The 21,712-nt window shown below is 41.6% G+C and overlaps 1 protein-coding gene across 11 annotated transcripts in view; it reads right to left on the bottom strand.

Annotated features, from left to right (window-relative positions):
- Positions 1–21,712, bottom strand: part of STXBP5 (syntaxin binding protein 5) — a 904,657-nt gene that overhangs the window by 342,014 nt on the left and 540,931 nt on the right. For all 11 annotated transcript variants that reach the window (XM_033939585.1, XM_033939588.1, XM_033939587.1 and 8 more), the window contains exon 9: positions 9,109–9,187. In XM_033939585.1, the coding sequence (XP_033795476.1) occupies positions 9,109–9,187 (79 nt within the window). The remainder of the gene's footprint in view (positions 1–9,108; positions 9,188–21,712) is intronic.

A 21,712-nucleotide genomic window follows, 5' to 3' on the forward strand; every position in this document is an offset into this window, starting at 1 on the left:
TCCCCACCCAGTCCCAACCAACCTGGTGAGTGCACGGCCCAGCACAGGAACAGGGGAATTGAATAGGAAATCTGTGTGATCCTGGATAATCTTGTAAACATACAACTTACTGAGTTTCCTGTTTCTCTCTAGCACTGAAAATCTATTAACCTTTTTAAAAAAATGTGAATTCTTTGAATAAGTAGCCATTAAATCAGTCTCATTTCCCTTTACTTCTAGAGGGGTGGGTGGGGGGGTGAGGTTGGTTACATTTTAACTACATTGTGCTGTGTTTTTGCAGCACCTATGATCTATTGGTTTGATGCCAGTTTCTTTTCCATGTGTGCTTGCAATTTTTTCTATGCTACTGACATTACCGTGCAGCATAGACAACAGAAAGAAACAGATGGCAGGCCTCATTGCTTGTTAAACGTCTGCTAAACAATATTTAATTCTTCAAATTTCCACCTTTTGTAATTACTATACCTAGCTTACATATTCGAACACAGTAGGTAATTAAAAATATGACCAACTGGCCAACCCAGTCTGCCTGATTGTTTCTTTCTACACTTCTGCTCAGCTGAAGGATATAAGCCAGCTAAGAGGGTAAATCAAAAAGTAAAGGCAAAACGGCTTTAATAGAAGTAACCGTGAGCAATTGAACATATCACTTTTCCACATAGTCCCCATGCAAGACAATGCATTTGTTGTAACATTCAACTAGATTCTGCATTCCTGCAGAGAAGAAGCCAGGTGAGCACTGCTTCCTTTACTTCATCATACTTTGTCTTTTGCTCTCCAGGTCGCAGTGATGCACCCATGTCTCGTTGCTGTTAACAATTCTCTCCAGAATACTCGGATCTTCTTCATACCGTCTCAGAAACTGTGTCGCAACTTACCACACGCTGTTGCTTGTGCAGATCAATAAGCTGTTTAGGAACCCATCATGTGTAGACTTTCCTGTATCCCAAGCCATCATGCATTATGACAAATGTAGATCTATAGCTGATATCCAAATATGCAGCCAATTGAGATACCGTTATCCATTGGTCTTCTCTAATCAAGGCAGGCATCCACTCTGTTGATATGCTCTTGTGTGCATGATGCTGATGGGCGACCAGAACAACCCTCATTGGTTACACCTGTTCTTCCTACTTTAAACCTTTTTACCAACTCATAAACCTTTCGTTGATTCATGGTGCTATGTCATGCTGTGTCGATATCTGACGGTGAATTTCCACAGGTTTCACTCCCTCTGCCCAAAGAAAGCGCATTACTGCATATTGTTCTTCAATGGTGCAATCTTCTAATGGAGTTCTCATGTTTCTGACTTCATGGCTGCCACATGTCTAAAGGCAAAGTGCATGGATGAAGTATCCAACAGGCAATGTATGAGTGCATATGTTGGATTTCGCTAGCTCTGTTCCGGTTATCGTGTATTTTAATATTTGCCTTTAATTTTTGATTCACCCTTGTATATGCTGCAAACACCCCCAGCATATCACACCTATATAGTATATCTGCATCTGTTTCTTTCATATTCTGCTTTGGTCCTTCACCATTCTAGTAAGTGAACAGATGAATACCTATACTTCAATGACTGTCCAGAGCTTCTTCTTTCTCAGTATATTTAACTGACACTTCTAGAATCCAGTGGACTACAGGACCCGAGGCAACATGGATTCACTAGAGGAAGGTCTTGTCAGACAAATTTGATCAACTTCTTTGACTGGGTGTCCAGAGAATTGGATAGTGGGAGTGCGCTAGATGTGGTGTATTTAGATTTTAGCAAAGCCTTTGACAGTGTTCCACACAGGCACCTAATAAATAAACTGAGTGCCTTCGGGATGGGCCCCAAAGTGACAGACTGGTTCAGAAACTGGTTGAGTGGAAGACAACAGAGGGTAGTGGTCAGTGGAGATTGCTCTGAGGAAAGGGGTGTTACCAGTGGCGTGTCTCAAGATTTGGTTCAAAGGCCTGTTCTTTATAACATTTTTGTAAATGATATTGCTGAAGGGCTGACTGGTAAGATCTGCCTCTTTATGGATGATTCCAAAATCTGCAAAATAGTGGACACCCCTGATGGCATGGAAAACATGAAGATGGACCTAGTAAAGCTTGAGGAATGATCTGAATGCTGGCAGCTAAGATTTAATGTGGGATGTCATTAGAATATTGTGGGATGTCATTTAGAATATTGTGCACAATTCTGAACACCACACTTTCAACAAGATATAAACATGATAGAGTTGGTTCAGAAGAAAGCAACTAAAATGGTTGGTGGTCTACGTCGTAAGGCATATGGGGACAGACTTAAAGATCTGATTGGAAAAACCTTAATAATCATTATAGTATGGAGTTTCTTTGTTTTCAGACAGACATCTTGGGTCACCAGGCCGCCCAGTGGTATAAAGTATTAAGTGGATTTACTAAGAAGAAATTAAAAACTGGTTTAAGAGATATTTGGAGCATTGAAATTAAGCATGAAATTATTGCATCTCAATGGCCACGAATTTGGTCTTGGAGGATGAAATGTACGGTGTCTGCATCTATGAGACAAACTTGGTTTTTTCTGTTACATAGAGCGTTACGGACCCCTGTTAGGTTGCAAAAATTAGATAGTTCTTTGTCTAATAGATGCTGGCATTGTCATTTAGAAGCAGGAACTTTAGATCATTTATTGTTTCATTGCCCATATATTATGAATTTTTGGAAATCAATTTGGGACCAAATTAATAATTTATTAGAGAACCCAGTGGCATTATCCTATGATACTGTGATATTTGGTATGGATATGAGAGCAAAAAGTCAGATTTCTGCGAATAACAATAAATTATTACTAATAATGACAGGGGTTGCCAATCAACAAATCACATATAATTGGAAAGACTGGAGGAGATTAAATTATAACTTTTGGTGGAATTCTTTATGCCATATCTATAAAATGGAAAGATTTATTGCTTTACAAAAGGGATATTTTAAGAAATTTCAGGATGTGTGGAAACCATTAACAAAATATTGTCAGGATTAAGTAAAATTATTTCCCTTATGTTTATCAGTTTATGAGGTAGGGAGGGGGTATTTTATTATTACATATATCATACAATAATGGAGTATATGGTTGGGAGGGATGGGTGAGGGGTAGGGATAAGAATCTATGTAATATACCAATGATTGTTTATAAGTGATGTATTTATTGTTACTGTGAATGAAAATATTTAACACTTAATGTAATTTTTTTTTTTTTTCCAATTCTTTATTCATTTTCATATCTCATAACAAGTATATAATAATCATTCAATATTCATACAATTCACTTGTATACTTCATATAATATTAAATCTTATATTATCCCCCCTCCCCTTCCCTTCCACACATATCAACATTTTATTTGAATCTCACACATTATACTCTCCCAATCCCATATCATATTATTCTTCTATATAAAAAAAAAGTGTCTAATCATTCGAATATTCAATCAATGGCCCCCAAATTTTTTTAAACTTGTTATAATTTCCTTTTTGCATAGCAAGAATTCGTTCCATTTTATAAATATAACATATAGAATTCCACCAAAAAGTATAGTTAAGTCTTGTATAATCTTTCCAATTTCTAGTTATATTTTGAATGGCAACCCCTGTCATAATCATTAGTAATTTATAAAGAATTATAAAAAAAAAGATCTCAATATGTATACTTTCAAGGAAAGGCAAGAGAGGGGAGATACTGCATCTTCCATCAAGAGCAGCTGTGTGATAAAATACTGCATATGGAACATATTATGGAAAAAGTCATCACTACCATCAATTTTATAAGATCAAGAGTTCTCAATCATAGGATAAAAACTTGAATTAAAAATCTTGCACTTTAACTATGGCAAATTGTAACTTGTGAATTGTACAATTATACTATGTATATTGCTATTAGATCCCTAATATGTGTTGAGTTAGGATAAAAACTTGTACTGTAATTATGGCAAATTGTAACCAATTAACTATACTACGTATGTTAATCTGTAACCCATTCTGAGCTCGTTGGGGAGAACGGGATAGAAAACCAAATTAAATAAATAAATATGATAGAGATGTTTAAATACCTATGTGGCGTAAATATGAATCACAAAGTCTCTTTCATTTGAAAGGAAACACCGAAATGAGAGGGCATAGAGTGAGGTTTAAGAGATGATAGGCTCACAAGTAATCTAAGGAAACACTTTTTTTTACAGAAAGGGTGGTAGATGCGTGGAACAGTCTTCCGGAAGAGGAGGTGGTGGAGACAGAGACTGTGTCTGAATTCAAGAAAGTTTGGGTCAGACAAATGGGATCTCTTAGGAAGAGAAGATAGTAGATGCTGTGGATGGGCAGACTGGATGGGCCATTTGGCCTTTATCTGCCATCATGTTTCTATGTTTCATTATCATTATCCTCTATAACTGTTTCAAATATACTTAATTGCATCACATTAGTAGTTTGAACCACTTCTACAGGAACATTATTCTAGACACCAACCACTCTCTCAATACATAGGGATTCCCTTTCAGTTTTCCTTCCTTCAGCTTCATATATGACTTTGTTCTAGAAACAGAGTAAGGTTACACAATGTCTACAAGTATTGATTTCCTGAGATACCACTTGATATCTGTACAATCAATATTCAGACTCCTGAGGCAGGCCCTCTAGGCCGAAACACGATTGTGTCGAGTCTTGTTCATATAATAAAGCGACTTTGCACCTTAGGTCACCTTCGCAGTTGTTTTTTGTTTTCTATGTTCTAGAATTCATGTTTCCAGCAGAAACTTGTACTTTACTGATGCCTGATAACTTTGAATAGAACGGAGTAGCTTAGAAGTTAGAAAAGAAAGTTGTGAACCAGGAAAGCTAGGGTTCAGTTCACATTGACACTTTGGGTCCCTTTCACTAAAACTTGTGCTTTAGTTTGTTAATATGCAGTCTAGCACATGGTAACAGCTAATGGATAAATATGGTAATTTTGTGATTACTATATGCTAAATTGCACATGAATAACATTTCTGTAAAGGGGCATTCCCATGCAGGGCATGGGAGAAGAAAAGGTATACAGAGTGTAGTGCAATTAACAGCATATTAGTCAGTTAACGCACTGTAACCGCTTACCACCTCTTAAATAGGAGAGGCTAAGGGCCAGATTCTGCAACCAGCACTGGAATTGGCCGTCGCCTCCAAAACCAGTACTGGTCATGTGTCAGTAACGCACTGGTGCTGGTTGCAGAATCGCAGCCACGTCAAACATAGGTGCCAGAAATATAGCTCAGGATTTTGAAGGCCTATATTTTCTGGCACCTATGTTTTTTGTTAATCGTGGCAACAGAGGTGCTTAAGGATGCCTAAGGTCATTTCTTGTGTTAACCACGCCTTCTTCAACCTTAGGCGCCTCCATAGCCACGATTAGGGCAGCAGGTGCCTGGGCCAATCAGACCCTAGGATCCTGTGGGTTGGGCAGGGGAGGGGCAGGCCCACCTCATTTGGACGGAGACGGGCCAGCCAGCCAGCCAGTACAAGGATCCATCCGACCAACTTGCTGGTAAGCCCGGGGGGGGGGGGGTTTCCAGGGTGGGGGGTTTCATTGGGAGGACCGGGGGGCATTTTGTTGGGGGGATCGTTGGGGGATCCGGCAGGAAGGGTTGGGCACCCTCGTGCTGGCGGTCTTCGGGGGTGGGACCTACCATCAGAAGGGGTTGGGCACCCTCCTGCCGCAATAGACCTGCCTGGGGAGGGTCTACAGGCAGGAAGGGTTGAGCACCTTCCTGCCGGTGGTCTTGGGGGGGCTTTTGGCAGGAGGGGACGGGCACCCTTCTGCCTCATTCGTTTAAGGGGTGGAGGGGAGGGGAGACTGGCAGCCGTAGCCATGACCGCTCTACTAGGGAGACACATAGGGCAGCCTACATTCGCATAAGGCTACCGCCTAGCCTTAGGAGAGCTTAAGCGGGCTTGCGGGCCTCCCTAGGCTCTTCGAGGCGTCTTCAATATATGCGGCCTGCTTGGGAAGCAATTTTTTTTTAGAAAACGTGCCTCCCGATTGGCTGATTACACAGCTATAGGACACCTACAGCTACCTACAATTGGGACACAATTTACAGAATCTAGGCCTTAGACTATAAGTGGTACATAAATACTAAAAATAATTAAATACTATGTTATGGCGTGGTAAATGGAAAATCTAACACACTTTAATAATATGGCCTCTTTGTGATCTTGGGCAAATCACTTAACCCTTCACTGCTTCTTTTGTGCAACTAAATTGTAAGCCAATTGCAGCAGGGATATAACTCATACCTGAATATGTAACTCGTTTTCAGCACCCTTTCCCTCTCAATGTCCTTATAAAAGTCATGTCTACCAGAACCAGAGTATTTAATCTATGGTTTATTTATATACTGCTTATTATGCTAAGTGGTTTCCAATAAAACAAACGTAAGAAAGTTAATTACAAATATTCAGACAATTACAGAGACCTTCTAATTCAATAATTTAAAATTGCTATTGCTAATCTCTTACTGCTTGCATTGTTTCAAATTGTCTTGTTCATTCAAAAAATGGACTAAATACAAATTCCTCCTTAATCATGACTACTTTTTTATTCTGTGTCAGTTATCACTACTGATCTACCCTAAGGTCAAGCTAATGAATCCTTCTAAATTAAAAAGGCTTCAGTAGAAAGTAGGGCTTACAGGCCTAATTTTTACTGATACCTCTGATACTTGTGCTTAAATATTTGAGCATACTGTTAGTCAAATAAGAAAAACAACACAGAGAGCTAATAACTAGGTCTCTTTCCTTTTTAACTGCTGTCTTTTCTAGTCTTTATAAATGAAAGTGGCTAATGTTATTTGTTCACCACATAAATAATTTCATTGAATTTGGAATTCAAATATGGCTCCCAAATCCTTGACCATTCTCATCTCTTTCCAGTCAACCTGAACACTAGAACCTTAACCTTGACATGGCTAACATAAAATTCTGTATCAAAACCCATGAAGTTAATGATTTCATTCCTCTCTGATACGTTTTTTTTGCAACCAATAAACATATGCAAAGCTATGAAAGAATGGTCTTATTTTTCCCCTGGGGGCAGCATGCTATATAATCATGTTTATAGACATGCTTACTATACCATTTTTTATACCCACACAGCAAGGTAGATTTTATCAAACTAAATTACAGCTTTAGGAAAAGAGAATTAGGAGGGAGAAAGAGAAGAAAATAGAACAGAATAAAAAATTGACAAAATCTGTTGGGCACCTAGCCAGAAACAACAGACTTATCCTTCAAAGGCCTGATTTGAAGAAGATTTCCAATACTTCTTTAAATGTATTTTAAGATGTCTCAGTATGAAGTACTGGAGGTAGTGAATTCCAAGAAAGAAAAAAGACTGAGTGTATGGTAGACTCAAGCTATATCCTTCACATTGCTGATATTTCTTTAAAATTTTATTGCTCATCACATTATGACAAGCAGACAATATCAAGCAGTTATATATGAGGGACATTTCATAAATAATGCACACTATTTTTTTTTAATTTACATGTTTTATTTTTTTTTTCAAGGATTTCTTTACAATCCTTCAATATAGTGTCCCTGCTTTGCAAAGTGTCCCTGCTTTGCTTCCCAATGTCCGGGAAGCTGCATTATTCCATCCAAGACAGTTTTGTTCAGTTGCCGAATGGCTCGGGTACTGGCAGAAGAAAGCTCTTCCAGAGATGCAAAATGATATCCACGCATAGGTTGTTTCAACTTTGGAAAAAGGTCAAAGTCTGGTGGACTCATGTCTGTACCGTAGGGAGCATGAGGTAACACCTCCCAGCCGTATTCGCGTAGTTTTTCAATGACGAGTGGAGATTTTCATCTTCCCCATGACCAAAAAGATTTCGATAAGCTCAATCAAAAGTCAAAGAAATGATAATTTTTGCTTATGATCATGAAGGCATCATCATCACAGACAAAGTTCCATGTGGAAGAAGTGTCACAACAGTGTATTATCGTGAATTTTTGCAAAAAATACGCAGAAAAATGTACAAAACAATAATAATAATAACAGTTTATATACTGCAAGACCGTGAAGTTCTATGTGGTTTACAATGATTAAAAGGTGCCACAAATTGAGTAGAATTAACAAAGTTAAGAGCTAGAGATTAACAGCTCTAGAGATCAGCCATTGTGGAATAAGATTGTACAGGTCAGTTACCTAAATACTTGAGGTACAGATATGCTCTTGGCTGGGCCACTCATTCTTCACGACAACGCTTGCCCGCACATAGGGAATGTTATTGAAAAACTACACAAATACGGCTGGGAGGAGTTACCTCATGCTCCCTACAGTCCAGACATGAGAACACCAGACTTTGACCTTTTTCCAAAGTTGAAACAACCTATGTGTAGACATCATTTTGCATCTCTGGAAGAGTTTTCTTCTGCCGGTACCCGAGCCATTCGGCAACTGAACTAAAATGGTGTCAGATGGAATAATGAAACTTCCCGGACATTGGGACTCCACCAGATCCTCCCCAAAACTGAAACTATCATTCCCCTCTACAAAAGGTATATCCTGCGCAGGAAAACTAGGAACATCCCTACCCTTTAGAACCACAGAACTCTGGAACAACCTCACATCCCCACTCAGAAATTCAAGCTCCCTCCAACTCTTCCGCAAACACCTGAAAACCTGTCTCTTTTCAAAAATCTAACACCTCCCGCTCTCTGGTACCCTTGTCTCTCTCTATCTTCTTAGCTCCTTTCCTTTAACCCTTCATTGGAGTTCCTTTCTATCCTAACTCTGTAAACCATGCCGAGCTCTACGCTTGCGGAGATGGCGGGGTATACAAACCTAAGGTTTAGTTTAGTTTAGTTTAGTCATTGCAAAGCAGGAAACTATATTGAAGGACTGTAAAGAAATACTTGAAAAACAAATTTAAATTTAAAAATATAGTGTGCATTATTTATGAAATGACCCTCGTAATTTATTCATACAGGCATCAATTTGGCACTTCATAATCTGCCTTTTTTAAATTGTTTTTGCCCAGCATGAAATCTGTTACAGGAAAAAAAAAAAAAAAAAAGATTCAGAACAACAACAGTAAAGAGAATGAAACCTTACCCAGATCTAGTTGTTTTGTATTCCACTTTAAGGATAGGTTTACAAGGTTCAGGTTTCCTTCCATCCTTTATCTGTTTTCCTGCAACAGAATATTTTTAAGTTAAATTTTATTAATCTGTTCTTTAATTTTAAACTGTGTATTTGAGGAATTATAAAAGAAACATGAAATGCTTCAAATCCACTTAAGTATTCTGTGGAGTTAACGCAAATACAAACAGATTAGATGCTTTGTACAGCTGTTGTGGACAGAAAGTTGCCTTGAAGAAATACTTCTTTTCATCAAATAACCGTACTGTGATCTTTTTCTTCTAAATAATTCACCACATAAAGTTCAATAAAAATTTAAACATTGAAAAAATAAAAACCTGTATTGTGAAACAAGATAGTGGCTGCCTAGTTTTTACCAGTAGATCAGTAAATTTAATGATATCTTAACTCATCTTCTCATCTTGAAAGCAATGGATTAACCCCCCCCCCCCCCTTTTTACAAAGGCATGGTATGGTAGTGGCTGCTATGTGGCAAATGCGCCAATGCTTTTACTGCTACCCGCCATGATAATTGCCTTTGTAAAAGGGATCTTAAATTTTCATGCTGATGTGGCGATAGGTTTAATTTAACCAGTGTCACTGGCGTTTAATCCAGTGGCACTGAATATCTTTATTATGCAGTCACTACATTGAACAATCCATTTTGTTAAGGTCTGATATTTAGCAAGCCCAAACTAAACATATAAATTACCTAGATAACTATTCAGATAATATTTTGACCCACTCTCTCTCCACCTCCTTCTTACACAGATAGTATTGGCCTGTTCATACATTTCAGCCCAATACTATCTGTACTGTATAATATTTGAAAAACACCGAGAAGCCAGTGAACATACAATTGGCTCTAATTATAGACCCATGTAATGTACATTATTCTCTTCAAATTGTTATACCAGAGTTACCACACATTGTTTAGTTTTGGAAGGGCAATTTTAGGCCAGGCCTAGAATTCTGAAAACTACCTCCTGATGCATAATAGGACTTTCAGCACTACTTTCAAGAGGTAGAGTAAAGGGACTTCAAAATCTACATTGCTTTAGAGAAAATTCAAAACTGGGACTGGCTAAAGTTTCCTTCCTTGTACTGGATATCCAGATTGTCAATGATTATAGGTATATCTAGGAACACTTTAGATTTCATCCATCGAGTCAGGGATTTTTGATACATCTCTATGAGAAAATGTGCCTTCCTCCTCACTGGTTAATTCATGATCTTATATGAGGGTAGTATACACGTTATTTATAAATTCACTTGAAGGGAAAGTTTTTTCCCAGGGTTTGACTACCCATTAAATATGACTAGTTGGTGGTGAGAAGAGGGCAAGAGCAGCTGCAGTCGAAGCAAAATAATTGGCTCTCAAAACCACACAAATTCAAAGATGCATCGATGTCTACTTTAACCTGCGAGGAATTTTGGGCAATTTCCAAATAACTTATTTACGTGAGTATACAACTTTTGGAAGCTGTCCACATTATGTGAATGTGATATATAGGGTGTCCCAAAAGTCACTACACACTTTTTTTTTTTCTATTTCATTCCAGGTATCATTCGCAGAGACTTGAGGCCATCAGAAAAAGAATTAACCCCGTAACCTGTCACAGCTTGAGGAAAGAATACGCACGGCCTGCAGCAAGGTTGGGGAAGAGATGCTGCAAAAAGTCGGAGAGGCTTGCGCCCGAAGGTGGCTGAAAGTTATCGAAAATGGAGGCACTCATGTGGAAGTATACAACTAGACTTTGAGGCATTGGAACGTGATAGCAAGCCTAGCAAGTAAAATTACAATTGTTTTATTGATGCTATGAATACAAATAAACTCAATTTCTTGTGTAATTTTTAAGATTTTATTAAAAGTGTGTAGTAACTTTTGGGACACCCTGTATACTGTGGGGGTAATAATAATAAAAAAAAAATGTCTAAAAAGTGTCCTAAATGGCAACTTGGACGATCAAAAAGCCTGATCGTCCAAGTACCCATAACCAATGCTGATTTTTAGACGTATCTAAAAATAGCTTAGGCCTTTCCCCTGCCTCTAGACGCACAGAGAGAAAAGAGGGGTGTTTAGAGGAGGGGAAAGGGTGGGCAGTGAGTGGGAGGTGGGCCGACCTACACGTAGGCGTACAACAAGTATAACCAAAACATCTACAGGTTGCCTAGTCGGCACTTAGACCTTTTTGACTTAGACGTAGTCAAACCAGGTCTAAGTGCTGAAAAAGGGGCCGCTGAGCTGATGGCTGCTGGCGCCATCAGTTCAGCGGCCCGGCAACCTACCCACCGCAACCATCGCGGCAGGAGAGATGCCTCATCTCCCCTACCGCGATGCCATCACACCTCTACCGGAACTGCCGCGACCCGCCTGTGGACAGGTCTTTGGGACGGTTTGGCACCTGTCTGTCCAGCCAACTGGAAAAAAGGTACGGGGAGGGGGGTGGGGGGGTTGTGGAGTTGGCCCGGGGTCGCCTGGGGGGGCGATCGGGGGTTCTGGGGGGGTGGTCGTTGGGGGGAGGGGGATTTGCGTCGAGGGCAGGAGGGTCTGGGATCCCTCCTGCCCGTAATGTAGTGTGGGGTGGGGGTAGGAGGTCGCCTGGGCCAGGAGGGCTAGGGCTCCCTCCTGGCCCGAACGAGTCACTGGGGGGTGGTTGCCGGGGCCAGGAGGGCTTCGGCTCCCTCTTGGCCCAAGCCAGTCGCAGGGGGGGGGGGTCACTGGGGCCAGGAGAGCTTGGGTTCTCTCCTGGCCTGATGTTAATCGGCGGGGCAAGAGGGCTTGGGCTCCCTCTTGCCCCGATATCGTCGGGGGTGCTGCGGTTGGCCGGGGCAAGAGGGCTTGAGCTCCCTCTTGCCCCGATGTTGTCAGGAGAGGGGGGTCACGGTTTGACATGGCAGGAGACTTGGGCACCCTCCTGCCTGGATGATTGTGTGTGGGGGGGGGGATTCTGTAACCGGTGTTGTTTTTGACAGACACCGGTTACAGAATCCAGCTTTTAGGCGAAGGACTGGCTCCTCCTTCGCCTAAAAGCCCTTCTGTTGGACGTTTGGGGCTTAGGCGTTTTTTTGTTTCATTATGGCTAAAAAGTGTAGACGACGTGTAGGTGTACTTGTAGACGTAGTGGAGATTGGGCTTTTAGGCAGAGGAAGGCCATAATCAAAACAAGGACGTTTGTTTTGGTTATGGACACTTTCCCTGCTTCTGCGTTGAACGTTTAAGGACTTAGGCCAAAAGGGGACTTAGACGCTTTTTTTGATTATGCCCCTCTGTGTATATATCTATCTATCTATCTATCTATATATGCATTCAGCCCACCACTGTTTAACATTCAAAAGCATGATGTCTTGGGGGAGGAATAACTTAGGAGCCTGAAAGTTAATTTTAGATAGGAAGGGGGGGGGCCTGAAGGTTTGCCTAGAGTACCCAGCACCCTTATATCGTTCTCTGCGAAAGGGAAGGGGCAAAGAGAATTTTTGTTCTACTCCATCAACTTCCATTTATCTCAGGATGGCAGAAAAAAAATGTTTCTAGATAAGGTGATGGGAAATTCACATATGATAAGCGACGCACTGGAGCCAGTGCTGTACTGCTGGTGCAGAGTAAGGAAATCACAGAGGCGGCAGGAGGGGCATCTTTCAGCTATTGCTCTTGCCTCCTCAACCCCATCTCCTGTTCCCCTTCCCTTGTTACGAGCACATTTGCCGATAGAGATAGATTGAAAATGAGGAGATATTGATTAAAAAAGTGTGCAGGGGTGGGGGATGTACAGAGACAGCAAATGGATTGAAATTGGTGGATTATGAATTATATAGTCGTAGAAACAAAGTAATATTGCTTTTTTGATCCTTTTGTATTTCAGTGGTTTTGAGTTATTGGTTTAAATTGTTGTTCTATACACTCTTCCCCTTGTGTTTCTTTTCTTTCTTTATTTTCACCATGCGGTTTACAATAAAAATACATGCACAATCATACATCAAGTAAATGACAATTCATAATCGATGAAAACTTCACATCAATCTTATCTAACCCACATATAATGACCGACTCAAAGGCTCAACAGGATCTTCAAATGTTTCGGTGCCAAGTCACAAAGTCATATAGGCTTGCACAAACAAGTGAGTTCTTAATGTCTTCTTAAATTGGGAAAGGGATGGCCAAAATCGCAAATGTCCTGGGAGAGCATTCCCCATCGAACTCCCACTAAACAGAAAGCGCTATTACCTGCCACATCATGACACACTTTCCTCTCATCATTCACTCTCAAATGATCTTCTCACGGTATAAATGTGTATCACATACTTTCTTTTCTAGAGCACAGTTCTTCAACCGCCAGTCCGTGGACTGGTGCCGGTCCGCAGAAAATTCCTGCCGGTCCACGCAGGGCCAGCGAGATTGATGAGCTTCAATTTCCTGCCGGCCGGGACGCATTAGAAGAAAGGCCGCGGCTGGAACGTATGCACGCTGGGAGGAGAAAGGAAGTGATGCCAGACTGTGGGCGCAGGATGGAGAGAGAAGAAGTGAAGTGCTGAATGGAAACAGGAAAAGGCGGTGCTGAATGGGAGGGAAGGGGAGATGTTGGCGGGTAGGGCAGGCGAAATGTCTCCAAATGGGATAGTTTTGCACATTAGCATAACAAAAATAAAAAAATATTACTCAGCTACTAGAGGGAGAGCATACCAGCGTATGTTGATTTACAAAAAAATGGGGAGAAAAAAAGCCTCAAGTTCAAACAGCAATTTCCTGCTGGTCCGTGCAGGGCCGCGAGATCATGTGGCTTTCTCCCCTCCCAGCAGCTATCCGTACTTACCAGCACAGTGATTCACTAAGGCAGCCTTGGGGCTTTTGCTGATTCGCGGCTGCCTCTGATGGTGCAACTTTCTCTTTCCTCAGAGGCAGCACGACCCATCAAAGGACCCAAGGCTGCCTTAGTGAATCGCTGTGCTGGCAAGTAAGGAGATCTGCTGGGAGGGGAGAAAGCTGGGAAGCTGCTGGGCAAGGGAAAATAAGGCTGCTGAACAATACAAAATAAGACAAGGGAGCTGCTACTGGACCTGGAGGGAAGGAGAAGGAGAGATGCAGCTGGGAGGGGAGGACGGAAAGGAGTCAGGGAAGCTTCTGGACAAGGGAAAATAAAGGGACAGCTGCTATTGGACCTGGAGAGAAAGAGAAGGAGAGATGCTGCTGGGAGGGGAGGAGGGGAAAGGAAGAGAGTTAATGCTGGACAGGAGGAGGAGGGAAGGGAGAAGGAAAAAAGGAAGGAAACAGCTGGCATGGAGATTAGAGGAAGGGAAGGGGAGAGACAGGCATGAGAAAGTAGAGAGATTGATGATGGGAAGGGGTCAGCAGAGAAATAAGCAGAGAGGGACAACAATGCTAAATCTGCTGTAGGAGAGATAAAAATGAAGAGAGCAGTGAAGCTGGAATTAATCATGTAAAAAGGAGAGAGGGGGCACAGGCTGGATGGAAAGGGGAGAGGGGCATAGAAAGAAGACAGATACCATATGGAAGGGGGAGAGGGCAGATAGTGGACGGAAGGGGCAGATGCTGGATTGAAGAGATAGAGTTTCCAAGTTTCCAAGTTTATTAGTTTTTCATATCCCGATCATAAAATGAATATCTGACCGGTTTACAATTTAAAAAAAAAAGAATTTGATATAGAGTAGAGAGAAATAAAAAGAGTGTAAAAGAGTAGATAGAGTGAACAAGTATGACATTTACAGACAAACTAGAAAGTGAGGAAAGATGGGGAGGTGGGAAAAAGTTACATAATTATAGAAGAAAAAAAAGGATATAGAGGGAAAAGGGGATGACACATAAGGGTGGGGGCATAATAAAGAAGATGGTGGACTGCTCTATAAGAAAAAAAAAAAAAAAAAAAGATGATTTTAAGATTAGGATTTATCGTATGCATCTTGAAAAAGGAAAGTTTTGAGATTGACCTTAAATTTTGGTAGTTGTAGTTCATCACGAAGATATTGAGGGAGAGAGTTCCATAAGGTGGGTGCTGTTATTGCGAAATTAGTTTTTCTAGTGTAATAGGATTCTTTTAAGGATGGTACATAGAGAAGTTTTTGATCAGTAGATCTTAAAGAACGAGGTGAACTTTGGGGTATTAATAATTTATCAAGAAATGAAGGTAAGTGAGAGTTTTTAATTTTGAAAGAGAGGAGAATAATTTTATAAGTTATACGGTGAGTGATAGGAAGCCAGTGAGCCTCTTTAAGGAGAGGAGTGACATGTTCGAATTTGCCTTTGTTATTTATTAATTTGATTGCAGTATGTTGTATGAGTTGTAAACATCGAATTTCTTTTTGAGGTAGACCATTAAGAAGAGAATTACAATAGTCTAAATGTGAAATGACTAAGGAGTGGATTATAATATTAATTGAGTCTGTATTTAAAATAGAACTGAGAGAGCGGATGATACGTAATTTGAAGAAGCAGGTTTTAACAACAGAACTTATGTGGTCATGATAAGAAAGCGTACTGTCAAAAATGACACCTAATAGTTTTATATGAGTTTTCATAAGTAATGGGATAGATTTAATGTAGATAGTTCCTGGTAGTGAGGGTAGACATATCGAAAAAAATGGACAGCTAAGGTCGAGCCAGCATGGGTTCTGCAAGGGTAGGTCGTGCCTCACAAACTTGTTATACTTCTTTGAGAGGGTAAACAGCCAGGTGGACAAAGGTGAACCCATAGACATAATTTACCTAGACTTCCAGAAAGCCTTCGATAAGGTACCACATGAGCGATTGCTCAGGAAACTATGGAATCATGGGGTGCGAGGGGAGGTCCACCGATGGATCAAAAACTGGCTGTCAGACAGGAAGCAGAGGGTTGGTGTAAAGGGCCACTACTCGGACTGGCAAGGGGTCACGAGCGGGGTTCCTCAAGGGTCAGTGCTGGGACCGCTCCTGTTTAACATATTCATCGACGACCTGGAGGCGGGAACAAAATGTGAGGTCATCAAATTCGCAGATGATACCAAACTATTCAGCAGGGTTGAAACCACGGTAGATTGCGAGGATCTCCAAAGGGATCTTACGACACTGGAAGAATGGGCGAAAAAGTGGCAAATGAGCTTCAACGTGGGGAAATGCAAGGTCATGCATATAGGGAGAAGGAACCCGATGTTCACTTACAAAATGGGGGGAACAATGCTAGGGGTCAGTAAGCTGGAAAGAGACCTGGGAGTGATGGTAGACACGACATTGAAGGCGTCAGCACAGTGCGCCACAGCCTCGAGGAAAGCAAACCAAGTGCTAGGTATCATTAAGAAGGGTATCTCGACCAGAACGAAGGAAGTCATCCTGCCACTGTACCGGGCTATGGTGCGCCCCCATCTGGAATACTGTGTACAGTACTGGTCACCGTACCTCAAAAAGGACATGGCAATGCTTGAGGGAGTCCAGAGAAGAGCAACTAAACTGATTAAGGGTATGGAAAACCTTACATACACTGACAGACTGAAAAGGCTGGGGCTGTTCTCCCTGGAGAAGCGGAGACTCAGAGGAGATATGATAGAGACCTTCAAGATCCTGAGGGGCATCGAAAAGGTTGACAAGGACAGATTTTTCAATTTGAAAGAAACCACAAGAACAAGGGGACACTCGATGAAATTGAAGGGGGACAGGTTTAGAACAAACGCAAGGAAATTTTTTTTCATACAGAGGGTGGTGGACACATGGAACACCCTTCCGGAAGCCGTGATAGGAAATAGCACAGTACAGGGTTTCAAGGAAGACCTGGATAGGTTCCTGGAGGACAAAGGGATTGAGGGGTACAGATAAGAGCAGTGGAAGGTTTAGAGATAAGTGTAGAGGTAGGTATAAAATTAGTCAGGGACTGCTGCTCAGGCAATATGCCTGATGGGCCGCCGCGTGAGCGGACCGCTGGGCAGGATGGACCTCTGGTCTGCCCCGGCGGAGGCGACTACTTATTTTCTTATGTTCTTAAGGAAGGAAGTGGCTTAGGGTTCTCTCTGACCAGATGGCATTTGCCCTATTTGCACTCCTCTAACACTATTCCTATCATGTGTGACTGCGGTATTATGTTAGCATGATATTTCTGTGTAGCATTCTGTAATAATTTGGCTTATTCAGTTTTCTTGATAGTAGAGGGGAGGGGAGACAGGGGTTTTATTGATCCTTGCTCTGTATTATTTGTATTTATAAAATGTCAATTGTACAGAATATTGTTTCTTTTTATACTTTAATAAAATTCATTCAATATAAAATCATAACAAAGGCTTGTGCGGATGGGCTCAGATGGTTTACAGGGACTGAGCTCGCGGAGATGGGGTGAAAACGGGTTTTTAAAATTTCAGTCCTAGTAGTTTGCCGGTCTACAAAATAATTATTTTATTTAAGCCGGTCCATAGGTGTAAAAAAGTTGAAGAACACTGTTCTAGAGGACTATTTTTTATGACATGTCAGCAGTCCATGTTTATCCCCTGACTTACTGTGCTGCGTTTTTTCTCTACTGGATACACACGGAGAAGTGATGATCTGCAAACACTCGTGGTCACTTTTCGCCTTTCAGGCTGCATTAGAGGTGGATGCTAGTAGGGTGTAAAAACTCCCCCTTTACAAGAAAAAATTTTCATATATACATTTCAGGCAGCATTCAGTTACTCAGGCAGCATCTGTCCTCTCTGTGTAAAATTCTGAAAGCTGCTAAAACTGGGTGTATGAAAAACTTTGCTTATAAAGAGGGAGTTTGTATTTATCCACTACTAGCATCCACCCCTGACGCAGCCTGAAAGGCAAAATCTTGCCATGTCGAGTTTTGATTGTTTAATAAAGTGCAACTTTCCTGGTACTACGGTACAAGAAAGTTGGACTTAAGAGAGTCTTTGGACGTCGTGTTCCTGGACTTCAGTAAAGCTTTTGACAGTGTCCCACACCGCAGGCTGCTAAGCAAGATGGAATCGATGGGGTTAGGAGAGACACTAACTGCATGGGTCAATGATTGGCTGAGTGGCAGACTTCAATGGTACCCTCTCTAAAACATCGGAGGTGACCAGTGGAGTGCCGCAGGGCTCGGTCCTGGGTCCACTCCTTTTCAACATATTCATAGGGGATCTGACTCAAGGGCTTCAAGGTAAAATAACACTATTCGCCGATGACGCCAAACTATGTAATATAGTAAGTGAATGCAGTTTACATAATTATATGGCGCAGGACCTGCTTACATTGGAAAGTTGGTCCTCAACCTGGCAGCTAGGCTTCAATGCTAAGAAATGTAAGGTCATGCACCTCGGAAGCGGAAATCCATGCAGGACGTACTTCTTGAACGGAGAAACTTTAACTAGGACTTCAGCAGAACAAGATTTAGGAGTGCAGTGCAGACATGAAAACTGCCAATCAAGTAGAGAAGGCTTCATCTAAGGCAAGGCAGATATTGGGTTGTATCAATAGAAGTTTCGTCAGCCGAAAACCTGAAGTCATAATGCCGTTGTACAGGGCCATGGTGAGACCTCATCTGGAGTACTGTGTGCAATTCTGGAGGCCACATTACAGTAAAGATGTGCGCAGAATTGAATCGGTTCAGCGGACGGCCACCAGGATAATCTCGGGGCTCAAGGGTCTCTCGTACGAAGAGAGACTGAACAAATTGCAGCTCTACACTCTCGAGGAATGTAGGGAGAGGGGAGACATGATTGAAACATTTAAGTACCTCACGGGACGTGTCGAAGTGGAAGATGATATTTTCTTTCTCAAGGGACCCTCGGCCACAAGAGGGCACCCGCTCAAACTCAGGGGCGGAAAATTTCATGGCGACACCAGAAAGTATTTCTTCACAGAGAGAGTGATTGATCATTGGAACAAGCTTCCAGTGCAGGTGACCGAGGCAGACAGCGTGCCAGACTTTAAGAATAAATGGGATACCCATGTGGGATCCCTACGAGGGTCAAGATAAGGAAATTGGGTCATTAGGTCATAGACAGGGGGTGGGTAAGCAGAGTGGGCAGACTTGATGGGCTGTAGCCCTTTTCTGCCGTCATCTTCTATGTTTCTATGTTGCTTGTCTGCTCCATGTTTTCTACTTTTTTTTCCTACTGGAACAGGGCATGCTTAAATCCAGTTGTGCATGAGCCAATGAAATTTGTATGCTATATTCTCTTGCTTTTTATTGGCTCCACCTGCATCTCTAAATGAGCTCAGCTATTTGCAGCAGAATTGAATTTGTTCTGTGCTGCATTTTATTCTTTGTGCATGTACTGAAAGAAGAGAGAGAGAGAAATTACTATGCTTTCATCTCTCACCCTTTAAAAAAAAAATGTTCTCTGCTATGTTTTGTTCTCTACGCCTGTATGGAGAGGAAGAGGGGAGAGAAATTGCTTTGCTTTCAGTCTCTCTCTTTCTTTTTCTTCCCCCTCTCACTTCAGAAGGAAAGAACAATATTCTTATCATCTTTTCCTTCTCCCTCTAGGGAGAAAAGCAGCTGGGGGCGCAGTGCTCTCCTCCTTCCCCTCCCTCTTCAGGCTAGAAGAACAGCAAGGAATAACCACATCCTGAAGCAGCTTCTGGGCCTCTGTTGTTTCTCATTCTCTGAAACCAGGAGGGTGGTGATGGTGTGTCTGTGCAAGGTTGCTGGAGCCGTGAGAAGTCAAACTTTCCCAACAGAAGAAAAGCAGATTCTTGTCTTGGATAGTAACAGCCAGGACTCTCTTCCCTTTTATTTGTCCACTAGAAATACTAACCAAAGTAGAAGATTTAAAAAAGTCTCATAGCCCCATTTTTTCTGCACATCTGATTGCACTTTAAATTAATTTCCATTTAGACAAAGAAATATGACATTAATGAGTCTTTTTAACTAGTTAGTTGGTTAAGATTTAAAAAAGGAAGCTACATTTATCACACAGAAAGTACAGTATATATAATTACATGCTTGGGATAAAATGGCAAAGAGAAAATTAAAAATGCAGCTTGCAAAGTACAATAATGTAAAATGCAAGCAAGCATTCATATGAATGTACTTGAGCTCAGAGAGCTAGCACATATATTATAGCGACAATAGTCATCTCCTCTGTTATTAATGGGGCATGTCTTTCTTATGCCTTCTCTAACAAATGGGAAAACGTGTCTACAGCAGTAAGCGAACTGCTTCGTCTGTTCGATAACAGTAGAGAAGTAAAATTATGCAATGCTTGTGAGGTGCCATATTTTCCTTAAAAGATATGTTCTAATCAAGCACTAGTTCCTGTGGCAGAGGGTTCCACCAATATACAATCTGAAATGCTAGTGATAAAGTCTGAAGTCAAGGAGAAAACAGGTATTAGAAAGGTTTTTGTTTTTTTTTAATTGCCATCAGCTCGATTTGAAAAAAGCTAATTGATCTAAAATCCAAATTAAAGTATCATTTTTATTTTATCTTTATTGCAATTTCAAATTAATTCACAAGATAAGTACAAGCAACTCAGAACGAAAGTGACCATATATCAAAGACAAGAAGATACCCATTACAAGTAGAAACCATTATCTCTTCCTTAGACCACAATAATGAGAGTGAACTCAGAAATAAAGGAGATACTTATATGTAAAGTAACAATTATTCACAACAGGCAAACAGAGAAAGCTTAACATGTAAACCCATTAATTTCTTCTCAGTTCCATTTCCAAATACAGTAGGATGCTGCTTATCTGGACGCCAATTAGCCAGATTGTTTCAGGGATTTCAGTTTATATTTGAGTTCCTACCTGAAGTCCCATTCCTATCACCCTCCCTCCCACTAGTGTTGCTGCTGCTGCCTCTGCCATCAGACTCCCCCCCCCACTCCCCAAACCAGAAGACTTCCCCCACTGTCAGCACATCCCCCTGCAATAAAAGACAGCATTTCCCCTCCCTCTATGAACAGACACTACCAACCCCCTACCCGAACCCAGAGGAAGGACCCCACGCCTACTTTGATTCCCTGGTGTTCTAGCGGTGCATTGGGGCAGGAGTGCCCATGCTCTTTCAGCAATGAAATTGGCTGCCAAGACTTCCAGAAGCAATCCCGCGTGACTGCCACTATAAGTTTTGGCAGCCATTTTCATTGCTGAAAAAACATGGGCAGGAGTGAGTGGGAATTGCTCCTGCCCCAATGCGCCACTAGACCACCAGGGAAACAAAGTAGGCCTGGGGTCCTTCCTCTGGGTCTGGGAGGAGGATGGTGGTGTCTGTTCGGTGATGGAGGGGAATGCTGCATTTTCTTGTATGGGGGGGAGGGGAGCACCGACAATATTTTTTCACATTATTAAAAACAAAACAAAATAATGGAAGACTAGGTTTTCACCTTTGATAATCTTCTTTCTGTTAGTCTCTGGAGGATTCAGTATGCTAGGTGTTCAATTCTTCCCGTAATCCAGGAGTTGCAGAAATCCGAACACTTTTCTGAGCACATGCTCCTCCCACTTCAGAGAGAGAGCTAGAGCCCCCTGTAGTTCAGTCCCAAAGCCAAGCAACATACCTGAACAAATCCATGACAAGGAAGGGGGTACTGGGGAAGCTCCCCAGCAATATAAACAATTTGTGAACTGGTCTACTCTGCAAAACATAAAACAAGCAATAAATAGGCACAAAGG

The sequence above is a fragment of the Geotrypetes seraphini genome, chromosome 3 (genome assembly GCF_902459505.1).
Source record: "Geotrypetes seraphini chromosome 3, aGeoSer1.1, whole genome shotgun sequence".
Lineage (NCBI taxonomy): Eukaryota > Metazoa > Chordata > Amphibia > Gymnophiona > Dermophiidae > Geotrypetes > Geotrypetes seraphini.